This window comes from Mytilus edulis, chromosome 12 (assembly GCF_963676685.1).
Source record: "Mytilus edulis chromosome 12, xbMytEdul2.2, whole genome shotgun sequence".
In the NCBI taxonomy this organism is placed as follows: domain Eukaryota; kingdom Metazoa; phylum Mollusca; class Bivalvia; order Mytilida; family Mytilidae; genus Mytilus; species Mytilus edulis.
Genome location: NC_092355.1, coordinates 13,796,881 through 13,821,181, shown reverse-complemented (window position 1 = coordinate 13,821,181; position 24,301 = coordinate 13,796,881). Strand labels below are relative to the sequence as shown.

General features: G+C 33.1%; 1 protein-coding gene across 2 annotated transcripts in view; it reads right to left on the bottom strand.

Annotated features, from left to right (window-relative positions):
• Window positions 1-21,847, bottom strand: part of LOC139497189 (uncharacterized) — a 44,657-nt gene extending 22,810 nt beyond the window's left edge. The window contains exons 1-6 of one of the 2 annotated variants that reach the window (XR_011657711.1): window positions 20,204-21,845; window positions 17,911-17,997; window positions 13,029-13,482; window positions 9,514-9,774; window positions 948-1,358; window positions 135-277 (exon numbers count right to left, since the gene is read on the bottom strand). Coding sequence is in view for 1 of the 2 variants with exons in the window: in XM_071285282.1 (XP_071141383.1) it covers window positions 135-277; window positions 948-1,358; window positions 9,514-9,774; window positions 13,029-13,482; window positions 17,911-17,997; window positions 20,204-20,509 (1,662 nt within the window). In the remaining variant the exon portion in view is untranslated. Of the gene's footprint in view, window positions 1-134; window positions 278-947; window positions 1,359-9,513; window positions 9,775-13,028; window positions 13,483-17,910; window positions 17,998-20,203 lie in introns of both variants that reach the window. The other variant, XM_071285282.1, reaches the window with a different exon arrangement.
• Window positions 21,848-24,301: the final 2,454 nt, after the last annotated feature.

Sequence of the window (24,301 nt, the reverse complement as noted above, 5' to 3'; positions counted from 1 at the left end):
TTTGAACTGTTTTGTTAAAGTCTGATGAGACTTATATTAACTTGATATTGTAAAAGGCTTAAGTGAAAGGGGTTTTGGATTCAACTAGGTCCTGATAACTGGGCAATATGAAATACAGAAATCATGTTCTATACCTCTCCTGGTTGTGAGGTCATAGCATCTTTCCAAGTCCCAACAACAACTACTGGTGGATCAAGATACACTTTCGTTCTAATGATATCGTCACTTTCCATTTTACAGTAGCAATGTATTGAGTCCATCCATAAGCAGAATAAATCTACAAAGTCAATGGTACTCTTATTTTGCCTATTTTTAATAATTAAATTAAATGTTATGAATGTTTCATGTTTGAACCACATCAACAAACGACAAGTACTAAACATCAGATTCCTGACTTAGGACAGGTGCAAACAAATGCAGAGGGTTTACACATTTTAAAAGGTAATAACCCTTATCTGAAACAATAGTATGATATCACAACATAGAAAGAACTGTTATTACTAGGTTCAGCTTTTAGAGAGGTCAGTATCGTTCCCCCATATTTTACTTGAGAGGAAAGGTTTATGTTGTAAATAGTATAAATGATCTGTATTACTGTCGTCACTGTACATATTTTGTTCTTAATCTTATAGAATGCTAATGTACATTGTGTTTATAGCTGATGGCAATCGTCGATGACATCAGATAAATAAATAAATAATATATGTGCTGTCAGGGCGAGCTGCTAACCAAATATAGCTTTTTGTCTTTATAAAATGTTATAAAATGATTTATGTTCGCTTGAAGTATTGAATTGAGTAATCGCAGATCATGTCCAAACTCAGAATGTCCTTTTCAGAAGCTGTGCTGCGGCAAATTCTGGATGTCTGTCTTATCAAAGCCTACTAGTATACTATCAAACAAATTGCCTTTCTATTACTTTATTATTGATTTATGTTAAATATTACCTTGTGCTTCTTTGTTGTCGGCTTCACTGAGGTTTGCTACAACAAGATAAATTGCATCTGGAGATAAAAAGGTTTGATGTGTGTGATAGAATTCTTCATCTCCAGCAAAATCCCAAAACAATAATGTGGCATACTCCTCTTTGTCATGAGAATTAACATCAGATTTAAGCATTTTTTCAAGATCCTTTTTTGTTTGTTCAAATAATCGGTCGTGTCGCTGTGTGCTTTCTGAAGTATTAACTTGCAATTCAGCGGTTACGTGATGTTTTCTTATTTCAGGCTGCTGAGATGATGTTTCTGGTTCCGTTGATTCATCCATACGTCCATTCAAATCTGTTGTGATGGGTGCTTTAATTATTTCTCTGTATTGTTTCAACAGTCCTGCCTGAATTTTGGATTCTTCATTGCTTCCTATTATGAGAGAATGTAAACAATTACAATAAACTTATCATTGATACCAGGCTTAAATATTTGTGCATCAGACACAGGTTTCGTTTTCAAAAGACTCATCAGTGACGCTCGAAAAGCATATAAAGAATGAGAAGATATGGAATAGATATTTAGTAAAACAAAGTTTACAATACGCAATAACTAGTTGTACAATATAACTCCTCCATAATTTAAACTGAATCATCAATTATACAAATATGCACATGAAGAGTATTCAAAATTGAAAAAATGGATTTTTTTTCGCAATTATACAATGTATTTCTTTTTACGACAGGTCGAAAAACAATTTTTCTTTCAATTTTAGCATTACAGTAACATATAGTGGCAGCTGAGGGTGAAACAAACATATTATTTTTCTCAGGGTCAAAAACAAATTATTTGTTTCTCTAAAAACTAGAAACAAACTTTATTTTCCAAAAAATTCGTAGCCCCCACCCTGCGAAAATCAAATGGTTGCTGCCTAATGTAATTCAAATAGTCAATGGCGGTCGCTAACCTACATAAAAAACATAAGATACCGCGATTGACAGTAAGATCTCATCAGACTCACTAAACGAGCCCCTGTGTACCAGGGCAAACATCTACCTTATCAGTGGCGTACTTAAGGGAGGGTTCTTGTTTTTTTTGGGACAATCATTGCATTTGAATAGGGACATATAGTTGGATCCCCCCTTTATCCTGGGTTGGGAACCGCCCTTTTTGAAACGGCTGGATCCGCCCTTGCTTAGAATGAGGAATATGGATTTAAACTAATTTAAGAAAATATTTGAAATAGAAAAAATAAAAAAAAAAGGATTTTACTCAAATTTTGTAATTTCTTATAGAATTCATGTAAGACATTTATTGGTCCTGAACTAAGGACATTCTCAGGATATTCACAGGATATACCAGGATTATCCAAGGGCCAACTCAATGCAAGCAAATCTGTATATCTTGACATCAGGATAATTTCCTGAGACCAGGACCTGAGAATCCTGAGCACAGGATTATCACATTATTTTCTACTAGGTAATTTATGGTCTCGATGGTCCCCGGATATCCTTGGAATATCCTTGTTCCAATACCGTCCATGTTTAACCCTATGTCAGGGTCAGGATATCTCAAGATTGCCCTGTGATTTTTCTCAAGATTATCCTGAGATATCCTGGGGAAATCTTGTGATATCCTGCACCATTTTCGCAAGGGTCAGAAGCCATAAGGTGAGGTATATTTTCATACATTTACATTAACTCAAAATATAAACTGGAGACCAATCGACTCAGAAATTAACAAATTTGGTTATTTCATACTATTCTGTTCAAAGGAAAATAACTTAATATAAAAATAAATAAAAATAAATGAAAGGTCTACAAATCAACAACAAGAAAAGCTTAAATCGTGATAATAAAACTCGACCTTCATTTAGTCACAGGAAACAACATATCATAATTTGAAACCAGATGCTCCGCAGGGTGCAGCTTTATACGACCGCAGAGGACGAACCCTGAACAGTTGGGGCTAGTATGGACACAACATTCAAACTGGATACAGCTCTGAAATTTGGATTGTGATTAAAAAGTTGACACAGCATAGGTTTCTGACACAGAATGAATGTGGTCTAATAAACTTAAAATGTTTTTTTTTGCTTTTGAACAATTCACTATGCTGTTGAATATTAATCCTTTGATATTTGAAGAAATTTTCTTTTTCAATTCTGAAATCTGAAATAAGAAAAATTGAACCCCACCATTTCTTTCCACCTCTTCCTTTCCCTTATTCCAAAAATGATCTCAGTTCAAATATCTAATGTAGTTTTCAACAATAACTACTCATTTAAATACATCATAAAATATAAAATGTCATACAGTCATGATTTAAGTTTATTTGACTACTATTCTGGACAAAGAAAGATAACTCCAATGCAACATTTTATATTGGCAAATTTCCAATGAAGTTCATTAAACTAAAGTTTTTGGCAAATTTCCAATGGAATTTATTAATAACAAAGTTTTTGGCAAATTTCCAATATACATAATTTAAGAGCAGTTTATGTTAGCTATTAAAATGAGTTTCAATTACTAACTTTACACGGCTTTTAAATTTATGTTTTGTACTTAAGTAATTGTCCATTAACCTAGAAACCCTATTCCCCTTTTTGCACCTTATTCCTTGACGGTTTGAGCCATAACTCCCAAAAACAATTCTTACCATCCCTTTGTGGTATTCCAATATCCAAAATCTAAATACATGGTTAGATTCATCATATCAAAGAACCCCAAGAATTCAATTTTTGATGAAATCAAATAAAGTTCAATTTTGGACCCTTTAGACCTCAATGTGGACCAATTTGATAACTGGTCCTAAATATTAAAGATCTAAATACATGGTTAGATTCAGCATATTGAAGAACCCCATATATTGAATTTTGTTGAAATCAAACAAAGTTTAATTTTGGACCCCGATTTGGACCAACTTGAAAACTGGGCCCATAATAAAATCAAAGTGCTGGATAGCACCTCTGGACAGTTTGCAATTGTAGCTGTGTATTATTCCAAAAAGGTTATAGACGTGTATTATTTCAAAAATCTATTTCATCACAGCTTGGATGTTTTAAACTAAACCATTGTCTTGTCAGTAATGATCAAAAATCACTTTTTTCATGTTTGTCATAAAAAGTTTTAATATTTTCTATTGCAACCTAAAACTGTAGATCTAAAATATTGAAATATACAGAAAGCTCTGATAATTTCTTTTTAAGTACCCAAGCCATGTCAACATCAAGGGCCTGTGAATTAGTATTTTTCTATTGGTTTAGAATTTAGATCCTTCATATTTGTTTTTAGTAAATTAACACGTAAGTTTTTTTGTTTGAATTGCTTCACATGTTTGCTATCGGGGCCTTTTATAGCTTTCTGCATGTATATGGTACAGATATTTCTCATTATTGACGACCATATGGTGGCTTATAGTTATTAATACATTTTCCTCCTTTAAACTCTTTTGGATAGCATTGGTTCTTTGCAAACAAATACCACATCCTTTTTTATAAATAAGACAGTTACAGTAGCGTAAATCAATACAACTGTAATGAAAGTGAATTTATATTAAAGGCTTTTATCAAAAATAGGGAACGTGTCCATGGGACACAAATGATGCCCCCGCTAGCATTATTTGATTTAATGTTATAAAGGGTCACAACTCAAGAACTGTAAATGTGCATGACGCTACCAAAATGTGTACTTGATCTGAGTTATGGGGTAATAAGCATTGTGTATACATTCTAATTACACAGTATTGCGCAATAGATTTGTTAGATCTTGACATTTGTTTTGCGTTAGAAACCTATATATTATGTCAAAAATTTGATCGCAATCCAAATTCAGAGCTATATCAAGCTTGCATGTTGTGTCCATACTTGCCCCAACTGTTCAGGGTTTCGACCTCTGTGGTCGTATAAAGATGTGCCCAGCGGAGCATCTGGTTCCATTTGTAACGAGGCACAACCCTAGAGCAGTAAAAATTACTACACCAAAATTCAAGATTGATCTTTGTTTTATTGTTAAAGTATTAACACTGTATAAATTTCATAACATTTGGTTGAGCGAACTTAAGTTAGATAACTGAAACGAAAATATTAAGCAATTTTTTACATATGTAAAGGGGAATAACTCTAAAATGGTATAACTATCGCCACCAAAATTCAAACTTGATCATTGTTTGTGGTAATGAGCATTGTGTATACGATTCATAGCATTTGGTTAAGACAAACTAAAGTTAGAGAATAAAAACTTAAATTTCCAGCAACTTTCCTATTTGTAAAGAATGGTAAAAGTGACGCAACTAAAATTCAAACTTGACTTGTGAATTGTGGTTATAATCATTGCGTATAAGTTTCATATAAATTGGTTCAGACAAACTAAAGTAAGAGAACAGAAACGAATTTTGGGATGTACGGAGGCACATGTACGTACAAGTAAGGGAAGGACGTACATACTTACAGCAGAACAAGGATAAAACTCAATACGGTGGGAGCATAACAACAGCAGTATGACCACAGGAATAAAAATATTATAAACACTCGATTCATAGAGGTGCTTATAACTTGTAACACATTTAGTTGCTGTTGTGAAATTAAGCATTGTCTTATGAGTTAAGAACATTTGAGCAATTGAAATCTATTTATATAGGGCATGGTATGCCTTAAAACTTTTCCAGATGCACAGGCGCGGTTTGTCTGTAATCTATCTCAATTTTGAGGTGAACATGCAGCCATTTTAGCCAAAGGGTACACATCATTAACCTTAATCATTTCTATAGAACTTGTCTTGATACCCTGAACTATAATATTCGAAGAAGTAGATGCTGACTCGGTTGCTTTTAATACGGATGCTATATGATACGAATTTCCAATAATACACCAGAAGTGGTATGATGTAAATTATTGGAAGAAGACTGAAGAAGAACTGACGTTGGGTCAATGTTTTTCTGCTGTCAGTTTGATCCACTTGAGCATGCTGAACGAGTGAAGTTCCTTATATCCACATTTGAATGTGAAACAATTAGTATTTAAATAACGGAATTAAGTTTTAAAATGATTTTTGGCATCAAAATCTTCCTATCGATGTTTAGACAAAAACAATGCATTTTTTATTTTTTTTTTTATCAAAGCCAGTATTTACCTTTACTCGTCCTTGGCGTGAGACGTTAGACATATAATATAATTATCGAGTATTTTATATTCTTTCATCTGTGTTCTGTTTAAACAAACCATTATCACTTTTCAATTATCCGACGGCTTGGTCTAAATGTCAACTTGTTCTCGCATTTTAATCAGTCATTGCCGATTCTTTCGATACACTCGGGATTTTACCACCTTTACGTACGTACATATAGTGAACAGGTAAAAGTAGAGCGGGGAAATGTTCATTCATGAAATATTCATGAATGAATATAAACGCAATCTCGCGTAGATTTCTTGTGATTTTTTTTACAGTGCATGGCAGATCCGCGAAGTAGTGTTTGTAATACTCATTTTCAAAATGAAGTTAAATTCATCTGAATCGTCGGTGAATATTCATTTCTTTTTATTCAAGCTGTAATCTTTTCAGTCAAAACAGTAGTTACTAAAAATTTTACAAGAATCTTCCAAGAATCAGAACTCAAACACTAGTACTACACTATCTCGGAGCAGAATATATTGCGATAATCTGTCAACCGGAAGTTTGAGGCCAAGCCGAAGGAAAGTAGCAATAGCAAGCTATAGCAAACTTTCCAAAAACTAAGTACATGTTTAGATTCAGCATATCAAAGAACCACAAGAATTCAATTTTTGTTAAAATCAAACTAAGTTCAATTTTGTGTGAACCCTTTGGACCTTAATGTAGAACAATTTGAAAACGGGACCAACTAGAGGCTCTAAAGAGCCTGTGTCGCTCACCTTGGTCTATGTGAATATTAAACAAAGGAAGCAGATGGATTCATGACAAAATTGTGTTTTAGTGATGGTGATGTACTTTACTAAACAGTCTTGCTGCGTACAATCATCTCTATCTATAATGAACTTGGCCCAGTAGTTTCAGTGGAAAATGTTAATAAAAATTTACAAATTTTATGAAAATTGTTAAAAATTGACTATAAAGGACAATAACTCCTTAGGGGGTCATCTGACCATTTCAGTCATGTTGACTTATTTGTAAATCTTACTTTGCTGAACATTATTGCTGTTTACAGTTTATCTCTATCTATAATAATATTCAAGATAATAACCAAAAACAGCCAAATTTCCTTAAGATTACCAATTCAGGGGCAGCAACCCAACAACGGGTTGTCCGATTCATCTGAAATTCCAGGGCAGACAGATGTTGACCTGATAAACAATTTCACCCCATGTCAGATTTGCTCTAAATGCTTTGGTTTTTGAGTTATAAGCCAAAAACTGCATTTTACTCATATGTTCTATTTTTAGCCGTAGCGGCCATCTTTATTTGATGGAAGGGTTACCAGACACATTTTTAAAACTTGATATCCCAAAGATGATTGTGGCCAAGTTTGGATTAATTTGGCCCAACAGTTTCAGAGGAGCAGATTTTTGTAAACAATAACCAAGATTTACGAAAAATTGTTAAAAATTGACTATAAAGGGCAATAACTCCTAAAGGGGTCAACTGACCATTTCGGTCAAGTTGACTTTTTTGTAAATCTTACTTTGCTGAACATTATTGCTGTTTACAGTTTATCTCTATCTATAATATTCAAGATAATAACCAAAAACAGCAAAATTTCCTTAAAATTACCAATTCAGGGGCAGCAACCCAACAACGGGTTGTCCGATTCATCTGAAAATTTCAGGGCAGATAGAAATTCACCTGATAAACAATTTTGCCCCCATGTCAGATTTGCTCTAAATGCTTTTGTTTTTGAGTTATAAGACAAAAACTGCATTTTACCCCTATGTTCTATTTTTAGCCATGGCGGCCATCTTGGTTGGTTGTCCGGGTCACCGGACACATTTTTAAAACTAGATACTCCAATCATAATTGTGGCCAAGTTTGGTTTAATTTGGTCCAGTAGTTTCAGAGGAGAAGATTTTTGTAAAAGTTAACGACTACAGACGACAGACAACAGACGACGGACGCAAAGTGATGGGAAAAGCTCACTTGACCCTTCGGACCAGGTGAGCTAAAAATTAAGAATCTAAGTACACGGTTAAATTTGGTATATCAAAGAACCCCAATAGTTCAATTTTTGATGAAATCAAACAAAGTTTAATTTTGGACCCTTTTTGCTCCTAATTCGTTGGGACCAAAACTACCAAAATCAATCCAAACCTTCCTTTTGTGGTCATAAACCTTTTGTTAAAATTTCTTAGATTTCTATTAACTTATACTAAAGTAATTGTGCAAAAACCAAGAAAAATGCTTATTTTGGGACCTGTTTTTGGCCCCTTATTCCTTAACTGTTGGGACTTAACTCCCAAAATCAATCCCAACCTTTCTTTTGTTGTCATAGACCTTATGGTAAAAATTCATAGATTTCTGTTTATTTATTCTAAAGTTATTGTGCGAAAACCAAGAAAAATGCTTATTTCGGCCCTCTTAAATTGGCCCCTAATTCCTAAACTGTTAGGACCAAAACACCCAAAATCAATCTCAACCTTCCTTTTATGGTCATAAACCCTGTGTTTTAATTTCATAGATTTCTATTTACTTTTACTAAAGTTAGAGTGCGAAAACCAAATGTCTTCGGACGACGACGACGATGACGGACGACGACGACGCCAACGTGATACCAATATACGACCAAAAAATTTTCAATTTTTGCAGTCATATAAAAAAATAGTGCAAGCGTTATCATATCAATGAACGGACACTGTTTGTCAGCCGCCGATCTGCCCGCCCGGCCGCTACGGTATAAATCCCCAAATTAATAACCGATATTTCTTTCAAAAATCTTGTTAAAAATAGTTTTTTATAGTTATTTGACTTGATCATGATTACATGTGTTGTGCCATACTCGTCCATTTAAAGTAAAGAAAAGAAATACAGAATTTTCAGCAAAAATATTTGTGAGCGAGGGATGACGCCATTGTCAATATATTAGAAAACTGTCATAAGTCTTGCAAAAATAAGCAAAAACAATTAAGTTTTTATCGAAATTCACTTCATTTATGACGTTTTAAGTAATCACTGGTGACGCAATTGGCGAACATTTGTTTTAACTGAGACAAGCATTTCAACATATAATCAATACATTACAAATAAAAATTTTCAAATTTTAGAACCAAAATTATAAGTTTTTCTGTTATTGAACAAATCCTTTTCTCTATTTATAACAATTTTGTAGCATAAAACAACATCTTCATATATAACCTGTTACTGTCAGACATACAATTTTGTCAAGGAAGACAATGCAACTTTATTGTTGAAGTTGTATTCTTTTCTTATCGTGAATAAAAAATTGCACCTTTAGCAAAAATTGTCCTTTCAGCTAGTTGACTATTCTATCTATTTATGAATTTTAATGACCTGGGATCATTGAAATATGACCAATGCATTTTATCCTGTAAGATATATGTTCCCTAAACTGTACATTAATTTGACATTGCAGAAGAACAAGTCATAGAGCTAATACATCATACCATCAGATTTATTCCATATACCATCATCTGACTTTGTTTTGCATGTTATTGTGTGGATTTCTATTCCATTTGTACTATGAACATCTTCTATCCCTTCAGAGAACAATCTTCTAAGCAATGAGGTCTTTCCTGCCTCTTTCTTTCCAACTACTACTAAACGTATGTCTCTCTTTTTCTCAGACCCTGATTCGAGCAAATGGAGGTACAAGGGAACAGATTGTTTGTCAGTCATTGATTTTATTTCAGTTGGAACTACATCATCTACAAATATATATCGTAAAGCGATTATACCACCTGGGTCAAACTGTTCAGTAACAATGGCCGACTACGATTGTAAATATTTTATCAACATCGAAAATAATTTTAGAAATAACATATACATATTTTTACAAAAGTACAAAAACTAAAAGTAAAGCAAGAACAGATTGATGACATCATAACTCCCAAATCCCCAACTTAGACATGTTAGAGGCAAGATTCAATTGTTAAATGCCGGTTGTAAATGATTATCAAAATTGCAATTTCAATTTTTGTCTATGAATTAACTTTTGACTGAAATTGCTTATTGTTCAGTTGTTAAGTTGCAAGTATGTCATGCTGATTTAGATGGAACATAAAAATAATTCTATTACAGTTGAATTAATAGTTTACTATATACATTATTTTGTACTAATCATGTATGAATTCTAGTGTTGCAAGGCGGGTTTTCAGCAAGATTGACTGCCATTTTTTCAAGAGTTCTGGTATTTTGAAAGCTATTCAAATCGTTAATTAGTTATCAGGTTTTTAACAACTTTTGGTTTCGAGCAAAAACACACAACAAGTGACATAACGACCAGAGCCAAATATGTCATGCTTTTTTGAACAATACAATGTTAACAATAAATAATATAGATATGATCTATTATCGTACCGGGAACTAAGTAGCCTAACTGTTTACAGGTATAAAAAGGATAACAACTAGTTACACATGTAGGATATATCAATCTTTAAAACGTACAGGTTCCAGCTACGTATCAGTTTGAAATTTATTTAGATTTAAGATCTTTACGGCATACTCAGAAGAAGTAGCTGGAAATTGTTTAAAGACCAAACAGCCTATTAACGCAACTTGGTAGTGACTTAACAGCTCTATGAATTTGTTTATAGCCATAAAAAACGTCAAATTATAACGTCCTATTTTGCGTTTTTCACGGATTCCAACATGGTGTACGCTTAAAAATACGTCTCCCAAGAAAAGAGGAATTAAGCGTTGCGCTGATATCTTGTGGCAATTTAACACAACATTAATGGTCACAAAATATACTACACTATATTTAACCTTCGTTCTAAAAAAAAAAAAAAAATATAAATTTTGATCTCGACTTATATGCGCCGATCTGCATTTCATTTTTTTTTATTCTTTCGCTTGTAGATTTGGTCTTTCATTTGTGCCGATTGTGTACAGGTTACCGGGCTATATAGAATTGTAAAAGTTATTTTTATGTCCAATTTATGTTTTCTGGTCTGTGCGTCTGTTTGTCCGTTCGATCGTCCGTCCGTCCCGCTTCAGGTTAAAGTTTTTGGTCAAGGTAGTTTTTGATGAAGTTGAAGTCCTATCGACTTAAAACTTAGTACACATGTTCCCTATGATCTGATCCGTCTAATTTTAATGTCAATTTATCAAAAATTTAAAAAATTAAGTATTCAGAAGGTCAGGCCGATACAAAATTATTCATAGAAGTTTTGACATACCGGCAACGTATGCATGTAACTGATGTCTGGATGATTCTAGTTCAATAACGTTCGATCTTGCAATGAAGTTAAAATTTATTTATACTGCTTTTTTGACAAAATCTTAGAATAAAAATAAAATTATGCTGAAGGGTCATTGTCGTTTGTCATTTATTTCATTTCAAATTGTCTTAAGAAGAAATGATAATCATTTCGCCTGATCTGACTGAAGCTTACAGCTAATTTCCTAATGTATGTAGATCAACACTTTGGTTAGTTTGCTTGCTTTGTTTGTATATTTTGTACAATGATATTTTGGTAATGTCCAATTGAATTTAAATATCAAATCTACAGGTTTACATACCTATATATGAAGATGTCAATCTTAATTACAAAGCTTGAAAAAACATTTATACAAACAAAGCAAGGAAGCCAACCAAAGTGTTACCCTAGATACATTAGGAAATTAGCTGTATGACAAAATTAATACTCAGCGAATATGAATTAAAATCAAAATGTGTTTGTGTTTAAAACTAAATTGTTGTAAATTTAACTTATGACAAAACAATTACGCCAAGAATAATATCCGACATAAAGTCTCTCCCTCTCATTTAGCTACAACTATGACCGGAAAGATTGAAAACAAATTTTGATTTTCAATGCCGGCAACAACCTTAATTGTCTTTGTTTTAATTTCAAAAATTAGCAATTTAGATTTACATGTATAATAATTTATCCTGTTGGAGAAATCTTACTTTGTAGTTTTCAACAGACAAATTATTTCTAAATAAATTTTTGAATTAAAAACTTTTTGTATGTTATATTTACTGTCTCTTTTATTCAAAATACGTGAGGAAGTAATAACAGGGATTGTATTTTATGATAGATGTATAACGTTTTAGAATCAAAAACTTTAATTCATATATTGTACCTATAATTTTAATTTCCTTATATCTTAAATATTCAGAAATAAAGAATTCACAAACTAGATGGAATAATGTCTATACCTTCGTCTTAATCGGGAAAAATTAATGGTATGAAGAAGTCTGTCCATGCTTTTGTATGTCCATCTGTCAACAGTAGCAAATGAGTTCGATACGGCAAACTTCTGAAATTGACGCGAAAAAACCCACACACTTCTAGTCTGATATAGTAGTTAGCCAGTGCCTTCTTTCATCTTTTTTTTCAATAATTTGTAATGAGGGGCAGAGGACAAAAACAAAAGCGGCGTGAAAGGTTATTTTAAACAATTTTCCATTCCGAGGGATGGTGTTTCTGAAGGTTAATATTGTGCGGCAACATCGTAAGATCTGATTCTGACACTTGCATTTAATCTCTTGTATTACCGGATAATAAAGTAGGTGAATATAGTTGTCATTCTTGGAAATTTAAAAATGGGTTACAAACGTCCAATTTGCGATTTTTTTCAAATAGTGCGCCAGCAAGGAAAGTTTGTACTATTGCTATAAAGTATTTTTTGGAGAGTTTATATAACAAGCACATATTATATTAATATTCGGGAAAACACGAAACTGAGGTTGCTATAGCGACAAAACTAAGTCGGTGACCCCCAATTTTTTTCATCATATTTTGTTCCTCAAATCATGAAATACCTTCACACAAAATTTTAAGGAAAAATCACTGGTAGAAATGAATAGGCTGTTTGGTCTTTAATAAATATTTTATATGTCTGCATACACTCATATTATTATACAAGCACGGCTGTATGAAAAATCCTAATGCACGTTGAATACAACAAGAAAACATTGCAAAAGGGTAACAAATACAAATTTTATAATTACCTATTATTTCATTTTTGAATTTTGTCGTTTCCTCTGCAGAAATTTTTTCAGCCAAAATCTCTTTTAGTTCATCCGTATACAACCTTGTTGGCTTGCTATGGTAATTCAACCGTCTCAAAATGTCATTCGTTATACTAACTAACTCATTAAAACGTAAATCACCAAGTTTAAATGACAGAGAGTGTTGAAATTCGTTTCTCAAAAGTCTTATGCGTTCTATATCATCCCCAATAGCTATATCTGTATTCTGAATTGTTTGCCATTGACCTCCCCATCCATTGCTAGGTGTGTGTTTATTAAGTTTCCTGTGTTCAGCGTACAAGTATGTTATATCACAATCGCTCCTTGGACATAGATGTGGTTTATCTGGCTTTAATAGGTCATATAACACACCAAAAAGAATATTCCGGATAATCATTCCCATCTTTGTAAAATTTATTACCTCCTTTGGGAACTGAAAAGAAGATAAATGTAAAGACATTTGATGTAAAATAAAAATAAATGCGAGGATGAGACTTAACATGATTTCTAGTTGATTCAAAGAAGTTACAGCAAACCAAAACGCTATATACATGATATATTTTTAAAGCCTTTTGCCGCCAATTGCAAATTGTGTTACGGTATTCAGTACGTAAGTGAAACTGGACGCTATTTATCTAAATACACACAAGAACAACTTTATCGATTTAAAAGACCCATTAAATTCAAAAGTAACGTTAACCAACACCTTAAGAATCATGATATTAAATATCTAACAGTTCAACCTTTAGAAATAGTAATAAAGCAGCCTGGTAGATCTCATTCAAAGTTTGTAAGCTCACCGAAAAAAAATTAATTAAATTTGATTTCAACTCTCTATCAGGAAAGATGTGTGAAGATGAAAATATCAGTTACAATACACCTCCGTCATGTAATTGAAGTAATTCCAAATACATGTATGGTCCCAGTTCTTAACATAGTTCTTGCTAGAGAGTTTAAATCATTCCTCAGTATTAAAAGAACCTACACATCGTCCCCCATCAATTATTAATTGGAATGAGTGTCGTAATATCATCCAGGACTCACTCCGGATTTGATGTTCGAATTGGATAAAAAGAGAAAATCTGACATGAAATCTTTGGACTATTTTTTTTAATTCAGTAAAAAACGTAGTTAATATATATATATACGTATACAAGATTTTTAAGAACATTTTACTCTTTTAACAACAACCATATAAACCCTATTTATCGTATCAAATATAAACTTAAGGAACTCGCCAAGGAATTTGGTTTTGTCCCGGCTGATAAAACTGCTAATAATATAATTATTGTTTGACGTAAATTACACATTGACGTCCTGCAAAAGAAAATCATGAATTCACCAACATTCCAACTCACTCTATTTTCAGAAAACGACATAATTATGTAACAAACATAAACCTTTAGCCAATGTTAGCTACTTCTTTACAAGTAGAACCAAAAACAATGAAAGTTCCAATTTTTTGAATTAATTACTTTCAATAAAAAGTAAAAAAATAAAAATGGAGTGTCAAATATTCTTTGGAAGTACTTGATAATTTGCAAGCTTTTATTGGTGACTTCGAATCTGTTCAAATCATGATTTTTCCAAACTTATATATCGCCTCACATTACAATTAAAGAAAAGTCACATACCTAATTAAATGGCCATTTAAAAAGTCTGAATACAAATACATATGTTCAAACTCTTTTAGGTCATTTTTTAGTAACAACAAACAAAAGAACTATGTCAATAGACCACTTTCGAGTTCATCCGTCACCGGAAAAAACTCGTCAATTATACGCGCTTTTATCACCGTCATTTGTGCGTTTAGGGGCGTCGTCACTTCCCTTCCAATGTTGAGCGAGTGGTTGGAAAACTATAATTCTATATTATACGAATTATTCGGCAAATTGAATTCTCAAAATTGACAATCAACACTGCTGTCATTAGGGAATTGTCAGTAAGTACCTACAGAGCAACCATTATTTCTAGTTTATCCTGCACAAAGACGATCACTAAGACGCTTGATGAACGTAAATAGTGCAGGGATACAGGCGACCCCCTCTATCTGGTAAATGACGTCATAAAGGCGTGCATAATTGACGAGTTTTTGTCGGTGACGGATGAACTCGAAAGTGGTCTATTGGACATGCTTTGATACTATAACTTACCGATTGGATATTTTGGCTTTGATATTGATTCACTTATACATGGTATAGGGTCTTTGTATCGGAAATATAAACAGAGTTAATCTAAAACCAGTTGTTGGCATGATATGAGTTCTTCTCATATATTTATAATGGTATATCACTTAACCCCTAACGGGAGGGATTGTAATTGATATTCATTTGATAAAAACATAATCTTTCAATCAGTTTAATTGGGGTCTGGAGATGACATTCAGTAACTGCTAGTAGTCTGTTGTTATTTGTGTATTATTGTCATTTTGTTGAGTTTCTTTTGTTACCTATTCTGACATCGGATTTGGACGTCTTTTGAACTGAATTTTAATGTGGGTATTGATTTTTTTTCTAAATTGAGGTTTAGGGGAGGAATGAGATCTATAAAAAACATATTTATCCTTGTCGAACTTTTGCGCTTGCTTGTCCACAGTCAGGAGCCTCTGATATTTGCTAGTCTTGTATAATTTTTAATTTTAGTTACTTGTGTATATTTCGGAGTTTAGTATGACGTCCAGTATTACCTAACTAGTATACTTTTTTGTTAAGGGGCCAGCTGTAGCACGCCTCCTGGTGCGGGTATTTCTCGCTGCATTGTAGACCCATAGGTGACCTTCGGCTGTAGTCTGCCCTTTGGTCGGGGTGTTGTCTCTTTGAAAACATTCCCCATTTTCATTCTCAATTTTATTATCTAAAGGTTCTATGTCGCACACATCGATATGTGTACATTTCCACAATGGAAGGTCTTCACCATTAAAACAAGAATTTATTGCTTGACCAAGATCTCTTTTTTATTGATCTTGTATTGTTGATAATTTTTGTATATTATCAGTTTCTCTTTATCTTCTATAGTCTTTGTCACAAAAACAAAAATGTATTTAATCGTAATTCAAAGGGAACATCGGTTATAAGAAATGGACTTTACATTTATGCTTTCTTAACCATTATGTATATCTTGTCTTGCTGACCACAATTGCTGTTTACAGTTCACTTTGACTTCCTCAGTTTCCTACATGTCAAGTGGCTAAATGCACCATTCAAGAGTTATAACTCCTATACAGAGTAAACTGACAATTTTAGTAATGTTCCTTTGTTGATATCGTCTTGCATATTATTATAGTCTTTAGATTGTGCATACTATGCACACAATAACAAGGTGAAACTATCATTATAGGGCATTAACTTCTACTAGTAGTCGACTGCATATGCAAGATATTTTGATATGCTTGCAGACGTGTTTGTTCTTCAACTTTGATGATTACACTTATTAATGTACTGTTATAGCTTTCGCAAAATATATGAAAATGGGTAAAATTCATCATTGAAGCGCAATTTTGTCATTTTCAAAATGTTGTATACATTGTCTTGTTGAGTATAATTGTTGTTTATAGTTTATCGTTAAGTACTTTTATTTCGTTATTATACTGATGACAAGTATTTCTTTATTTGAAACAAAGATAAATTCTGCAATTTTTTTTTAAAGTGCTAATTCAACAAAGACTAATAAGAGAAAATCAATGCTTTACATTTATATTCATGTACTCAGAGATCAAAATCCGAACACCTGTGAAAACCGAACAAAACGCAAAGTCCCTTGGGTGTTGGGTTTGGGCAGGTTTCACTGTACATTTAATTATTACTTTATGTTCGACGAATCTATCAAATAATAAACCTTCCAACAGGTTTAGTGTAAAATGGTCATAAACAGTCTAAGAAATAAACAAACGACTTTGTGCAATGCATTTATATAATTAACAGTAAATGAGTATTAATATAAAATATATTTTGATTGCATATCAATGTAAGTGTTTTATTAACACCATCACAGTTAAATTTAAGAATGTGATATTACGTTTTGATAAGAACTCTACTGGTACTGTCAAACTTCCTGATCAAAGTTTGTATGGATGAACACATTTTCCAAGAAGAGGAAAAGGGACATCACCTTTCAAAAAGTTTTATACAACTCTGCCAAGAATTATACACATCAGAACACTCACAAAGCAATTTTCTATATATCCATATTTCTAAGTGAAATAACTCTTTTAAAACTAATCGATTGGAACAGATTTTCGGCCACATTCAAGACATTGATGATATAAATATATAAACAAATAATCATTGCTTTTCGTTTAACTAGAATAAGAGGAGTACCTTCTATGTATCAAATCATCTGAGTTTATGTTATTATGGCTGTGTGGTTTAAAAAAGAAATATAAAAACAAAACTTAAGGGTCAATGGAGATAGACGGAAAGTGAGAACAAATAGCTCATATGTTTAACCATGTCCATTTGAAACAGCTTAATTCGATAAGGCTTATCTGGGATTTGCATGAATTGTGCAAATGGCTTCGTCATTTTGTTTGGTGAGTTGGAGCTAATGATTTTGCCATTTGATAAGGGACTTTCCGTTATGAATTTTCCTTGGAGATCGGTATTTTTGTTATTTCACTTTCCATTGCAAAAAACATTCAATATGTCATATCATCCTTTGTTAATTTTAACCAAAGTGGAAGAATTCGCTTTTAAATAATTTTATGTCAGAAGTGAGTATTACCGTTATAATATAGAAGTAACACTAATTAATCTATAACATACTACAATATTACCTACCTTGCATAATAACTTCTGCCAGTTTTACAAGTATACAAATATTTACATAATGTTAAATTATATGCTACAAAGAATCATCTTTTTACCTTGGTTGATGTACCAGTTGGTTGGATTTGATTGGTGTTTTCGGTTCCACTATTCGATCCAGGAATATTTGCAGGACTCGCTGACAACTAAAATTTGATTTCAAAATAAAATTGATCATTATTGGATAATTATGACTGCTTTAATCGATAAAACGTTATGGCATATAAATCTATTAAGTATCAGTATATTTTGTTGTTAGTATTACAGATACATGTAGTAACTGACATATTCAGCTTAGCCAAAAAAAGAAAAAAAAATCTCTTCGAACATGTTAAATAAAAATGTACATAAACAATGTGGAAAAAAAAACAATGTACATATCATGGCCAGCCAAAAAATCAAAGAATGTACTTGATTCAAAATATTGCATTGCAATATTCAGGGACCATGAAATAAGAGTCATAATCATAATAATTAAGGCATTTCCTTTTTAAAGTTCAAATCATGGTGTACACAGTAATCTCTATTCAAGGTCTTTTGCGATGAAGAGAAAAGGATGAATACGGAAATAAGCTTTTCGTTAATCCAAAACGAAATGATGCTCATTAGTCATGTTAGTTAAACACCTCCCAAACATCAATCCAGTCGAGTTTGGTTGATAATGGCTAGGTGGTTTTACAAAAGTAGATGCAAATCTTTTAAGATTTGGGAGGATGGAAGTTGACACAGATCATAGCAATTTGGTCACATGGTCATATAAGCCAAACATCTTTATTTTATGTTGTTAAATTTATCATTGTCTGAGTAGTGTTCATTTTAAATGATATCAACATTACATTTCATCGCTTGTCAATCTAAATCAAAGATACTGAGTCAAATTATGAATACTTGTCAGAAATGAGTTATACCGTAATACATAAAAATAAGAATAAATCTATAATCTTCATTGCGCTATGACGACTGCCAGCTATGTAAGTATTATCATAATGCTAATGTATAAGTTGCAAACAGTAGATTGTTCATAATGTTAACTTTAATGCTGTATACAACAGCTTGATACTTTGGCTGCTGTACAGGTGGTTTGAATTTGACTGGATATTTCTATGACCGAGTTCGATCTTTTAAAAGTTTAGGACCTGCAGGTGACCGGATCAAAATGGGCAATTTTGAATATTTAAAAAAAATAGTATCTCAGTAAAACTGGTATGTTGGGATTAAAACATGAACATTTGACTTTCCGTTTATTTGTATGAATTGTTGATGGAATAGACTTTTAAACAAGAGCGTGTCCATACTTCACGGATGCCCCAATCGCACTATCATTTTCTATGTTTAGTGGACCGTGAAATTTTGGTAAAAATTCTAATGTGGCATTAAATCTAGAAAGATCATATCATAGGGAATATTTTCAAGTTGATTGGACTTCAACTTCAGTAAAAACTACCTTGACCAAAAACTTCAACATGAAGGGGGACGAACGGACGGACGAACAGACGGAAAACAAACAGACGGACGGAGGCACAGACCAGAAAACATAATGCCCCTCTACTATCGTAGGTGGGACATAAAAATCAATTACAATTTAAAGTTGTATATATTACCTCAGAAGGCCCCCAAGATCTCACTTTATGATAGCCTTTACATGCTTTAGAAGTTAAAATGTTCTACAAACCTGTTTTGGTAATTTAAACCTATCATGAACAGTATGTATTCTAAAGTAGTGGTACACATATATACTACTTTAACATCTACTTTTAAAATTTTAGATATTTTATATTTTTATGGTTAATATTCAGTTTATAGGTGTGTAACAGTTTTGTATTCATAGTGGCAATCATAAAATTAAAAGTACAAAATGTTTAGGCTAAATCTTTATGTTTTAATAAATCAAACTCAGGTTGATCAAATTTAACATCGGAGAGGCGTTTACCTTAACATCTATCTTTTCATATAATTGTATTTTCTTCGATACATTTTTAAAACATTGCAAATGCTTCTTTTAATGAGATATTATGTCATATCATATACAATGCTTACCGTTGATTACCATGATATATGTTCATATCTGAAACAGTTCTACTTGAATTTAATAGTGATTGACAATACTTGCTCATTTGACTGTTAAACGCATATAGGACTGTTGGTAGCATTGCGTGTAAGAATCAAGACACAATCCTGACAAAAAGAAAGTTGACCGTCAGAGAAGGTTTGTGATTGGAATTCGCTCTGTGATTAACACATTTAGTCATTCTGTTTCTGTTTTGGTGTGGGATAATATTGCAATTTGATGGAATTGTTAAAAAATGTGTCACTGAATCTTCATCGACACATATTTATAAAAAAAACACTCACCGTAGGCTTAAGAACATTAGCTCCTGACTTTGATATAACATCCTTGAATTTGCGTAAGGCGACTTCCAAATGTGAATTATATTCGTCATTGTTCGTCATTTCCTGTTCAACATCTTCAACTTCTGTTCCATCCAGAATCTGTTTGTCCAAATTTTCAAGTATGTCCTTTTTTATCATCAGTGTTTCAACGGCTGCTGAAAGTTCTTGATTTCCAATCTCTTTATCAGAGATTTTCTCATTAGTCCTATTGATCAGTCTTGTGATACTGCTTCTGTGTCCATTACGATTGGTTTTCAGCTTCTCCATGAGTCACGGTACTGAAATCTTGAACTGATATGCTTAATTATTGCCGGCAAATCTTTGACAGTGAGTTACTGCGACCATCATACTCCACAAATCTGTGTCCACACTTTTCTAAAAAAACACCCTACTCCACAAATCTGTGTCCACACTTTTCTAAAAAACACCCTATGTATATATAAATAGATACGTCATTTATTTTTTAATGTGTCTTTTAATTTGTATTTTATATCGTATTAATATCTAATACCACAACTATTCACTTTTTATTGAAATCAAACTAAGTTTCATTTTAGATACTGTGTACCTTATTGTTGACAAGTTTGTAAAAATAGGCAATAAATCTAAAAAAAAAATCAAAAATTTAACGAATGTCCATGGCTAATAAGAATTAATATTTTGTAAAAGTATGAATCGGCTTTGAATTGTATTTTTTTGCAAGCAAAAAATTTTTTTTTTCATTATCTGCATTTTTCAATATACATCCTTTATATGATTTATGTTTACTGTGATGAATGTTTTAATATAATATCATGAGCATACAATTCAATTTAATTCAACCAGCACAGTATTTTTCAGCAATGTAAAGGTGTATCAGACATTGTGTTTCTGTAATTATTTACAGATTCCAAATTTGTTAATCGGGCTTTCCATAGCTTTTCGTTGTCATAAGAACGTTCTATAATAATGTGATTGTTGTTTGGGACGCATGTAAAATGCAAACAATAAACTAATACTGACTGATTGATTTTGGGTAGATATTCAATCTGACTTGACATTTCATTGTATATAAAAAGAGTTTGATAATGCTCACTGACACAATGTTGAAATATTCATTCAATTGTACGACAAATTCTACATATTTTCTCATTCACTTCTTTTGAAATGCAACGGTGAACAAGCTGTATGTAACTTCCGACCATGTATCCAATAATGCGTATCTAAACAATGAAATCGTTGATTTTACCTGTACACCAGAAAAAGTAGTAAATAACTTCTTCAATTGTTATGAGAGTATTTAAATCCATTACCCACAAATATATTTTAGTCATATAAATAAGCTTAGACATGTTAGATACAATATTAACACTATATCAGTTTAAAATAATTGAAAAACTTAACATGTCTGCATTTTGTCCTGTTGATGTCAATGTCTACACTGTAGAAGGTTCCGGTGTAACATGTAACACATGCGCAAACATAACCACCGAGGGTCTGAATGGGTGCACTATCTAGAGCAAGTACAATTAAGCGATAACTGTATTGTATTTGAAGCTTTAAGGACGTCCATCGGTAGTTTTACTGTCGCAAATTTAGTTTACCTGGCGACGCGGAGCGGAGACAGGTAAACGGGTATTTGCGACAGTGTTGTTGAATCGGAAAAATGGAGGGTTTGTAGTTCTTCCTTTTGAAAAAATTACGATTTTAGTTTTAGCAACATTTATGTGAGCTTACATATTATTTAGGCGTGGTTTATTCGTGTAAAGAAGCTCGTGCCTGCATGTGCTACTCTTATTGGTTGTTCCTTATTTAGAAGAGATACACGTGGCAGAACTCATCTTTGTTATTCTGTTTGGATAGAAGGACGCTAGTTCATATTGTGAAGCAAATTTTTTTCTTTCATTATACGATTTAGACTTTTATATTAGTTGTCATCTAGATTGGAACTTTAAGCTTTGATTTAGTTTCCTTCCTTGGATTTAAGTAAACTTGGATTTAAGTAATCTTGGATATTTGTATTCCTTTATCACACGTGAGTGGTAACTTTTATTGTAACATTATAATCAGTTCCATTATTAACCTTATGGCTACCAGAAAGTCGAAGAGACAACCGAAAAGGAAAATGCCTTACAAACGTCCGTCTGTAGACTCTAACGAGGAACCATCCACGTGGAGTAAGACAAAACTTATCTAAGAATTAAAGGGGATGGATAAAGAAGTTCCTGTCGATCTTAGTAAGCCAATCATCTTACAATTATTCAACAGTAATATCAAACGAAAGGAGGCAACCGTTATTGAAGCAGAAGTAATTCCGGATATCGGAACTCTACAATCCCCACCGGAGCAGCGCCCATCCATCAACCCAGAACCGGAGGCGGGTATTCCGATGAGCAATATGTGTAATGCGTTCGTCTCTATGTCCCAATGCTTTACGGGTTTACAAAGTACCGTTACCCAACTTCTTTTGAGGAATCCGGGAGAAAAGCAGCAGAACATTATCAAAGACGGATTTACCCTTCAGCACTGGTACAACCAGTCTACTACCGTTGATAACTATACTGCTTCTCATTCCGGAATACAGGATAATTGTGTATCCGTAGAGACCAACAAGGGAGCCAGATCAGATGATTTTACCGGTATAGATATTGTATCTTCATCTCTGCAGCGACAGATTATTGATGGTAAGGATGTTAATATTGCTGCCTTGCTAATTCCTAATTATGAATGCCCACAATCACATACCGTAATGGCTGAAAGCATTGAGGTTAATCTCCCAGGGAAACCCGACATACGATTAAACCGCACACTGACCATTCAGGAATTTATTAAGGCATTCGGCAAATATAAAAGAATAATGTCAAAAGCTTATCCAGAAAGACGCGTCGAATTAGATGCGTACGAAGAAGACATAATTGATATAAGTAATTTTTACGGGTCTAAGTATTACGATTACCATAAAATGTTTTCAGCCAAAGCGTCCACACTATTAAGAGAACATCACGTTAAGGTAGACTGGAGTAAACGTGACCGTGATTTATTCACACTCGTAGCTGCAGGGATTCAAATCAGCGTATGTAAATAATGCCACATGTGCGATCACACTACAGAATTTTGTCCGCTGCAGCTGAGAAACTCAGTAAATCATCAAGAGATTAATAGTTCGAGAAATGATGATCGTGGCGATAAGAACGGCCGACCAAAATATTTTCAGGACGGTAAAGAGATTTGTAATAACTTTAATAGCATTAGAGGGTGTACAAAACGCACCTGTTCTTTTTCACATGTTTGCACAAAATGCCGTTCGCCAGGACATTCACAGGTTCTATGTGGGAAACGCCCATCAGCTACGTCTTCATCCAATCAGACACCCCCGATTGATAAAGAAACTCCAAAGACATCTCGTAAAATGTGACTAACTAAATTTGATATGCACGCTACAACCCCGGTCAATGTCAAACAGCTTAAAAGTGAACTAATGAATCATCCCGACAAACATTTCGTTGATTATTTATGTAATGGGTTACAATATGGCTTTGATACTATGGTTAAATATGAAAACATTAAAACAATGGAATGTAGAAATAATTTAAGCGCTAGGTCACAGAAAGATACAGTTGCAGATCTTATTAACAAAGAACTACTTAACGGTTTCGTTTATGGTCCGTTTGAAAAACTACCTTTTGATGATTATCGAGGAAGTCCGTTAGGAGTTACAGAAGGTAAATATTCTTTCAAAAAGCGTCTTATTTTAGACTTGTCCGCACCGCACAACGATACAAACGTTAGCATCAACGATCTTATAGATCTTCTCGTTGAACATCTACTACCATCCCTTGATGCTCAAATAGCAGACATCCTAACTCCTTTACGTAAAAATGTAGAAATAATGAGTGATAAACTAACAAAATCCGAAGCAAAATGTGAGGAATTGGAGTGGAAAAACGATGACCTCCAACAATACACTCGCAGACAGTCAATTCGTATAGCAGGTATCCCCGAAAAAAATTTCGAAAGTACTGATGATGAAGTTCTTAAATTTTCTAATGATGTGCTTAATTCATGTAATTCTCAGTTAGA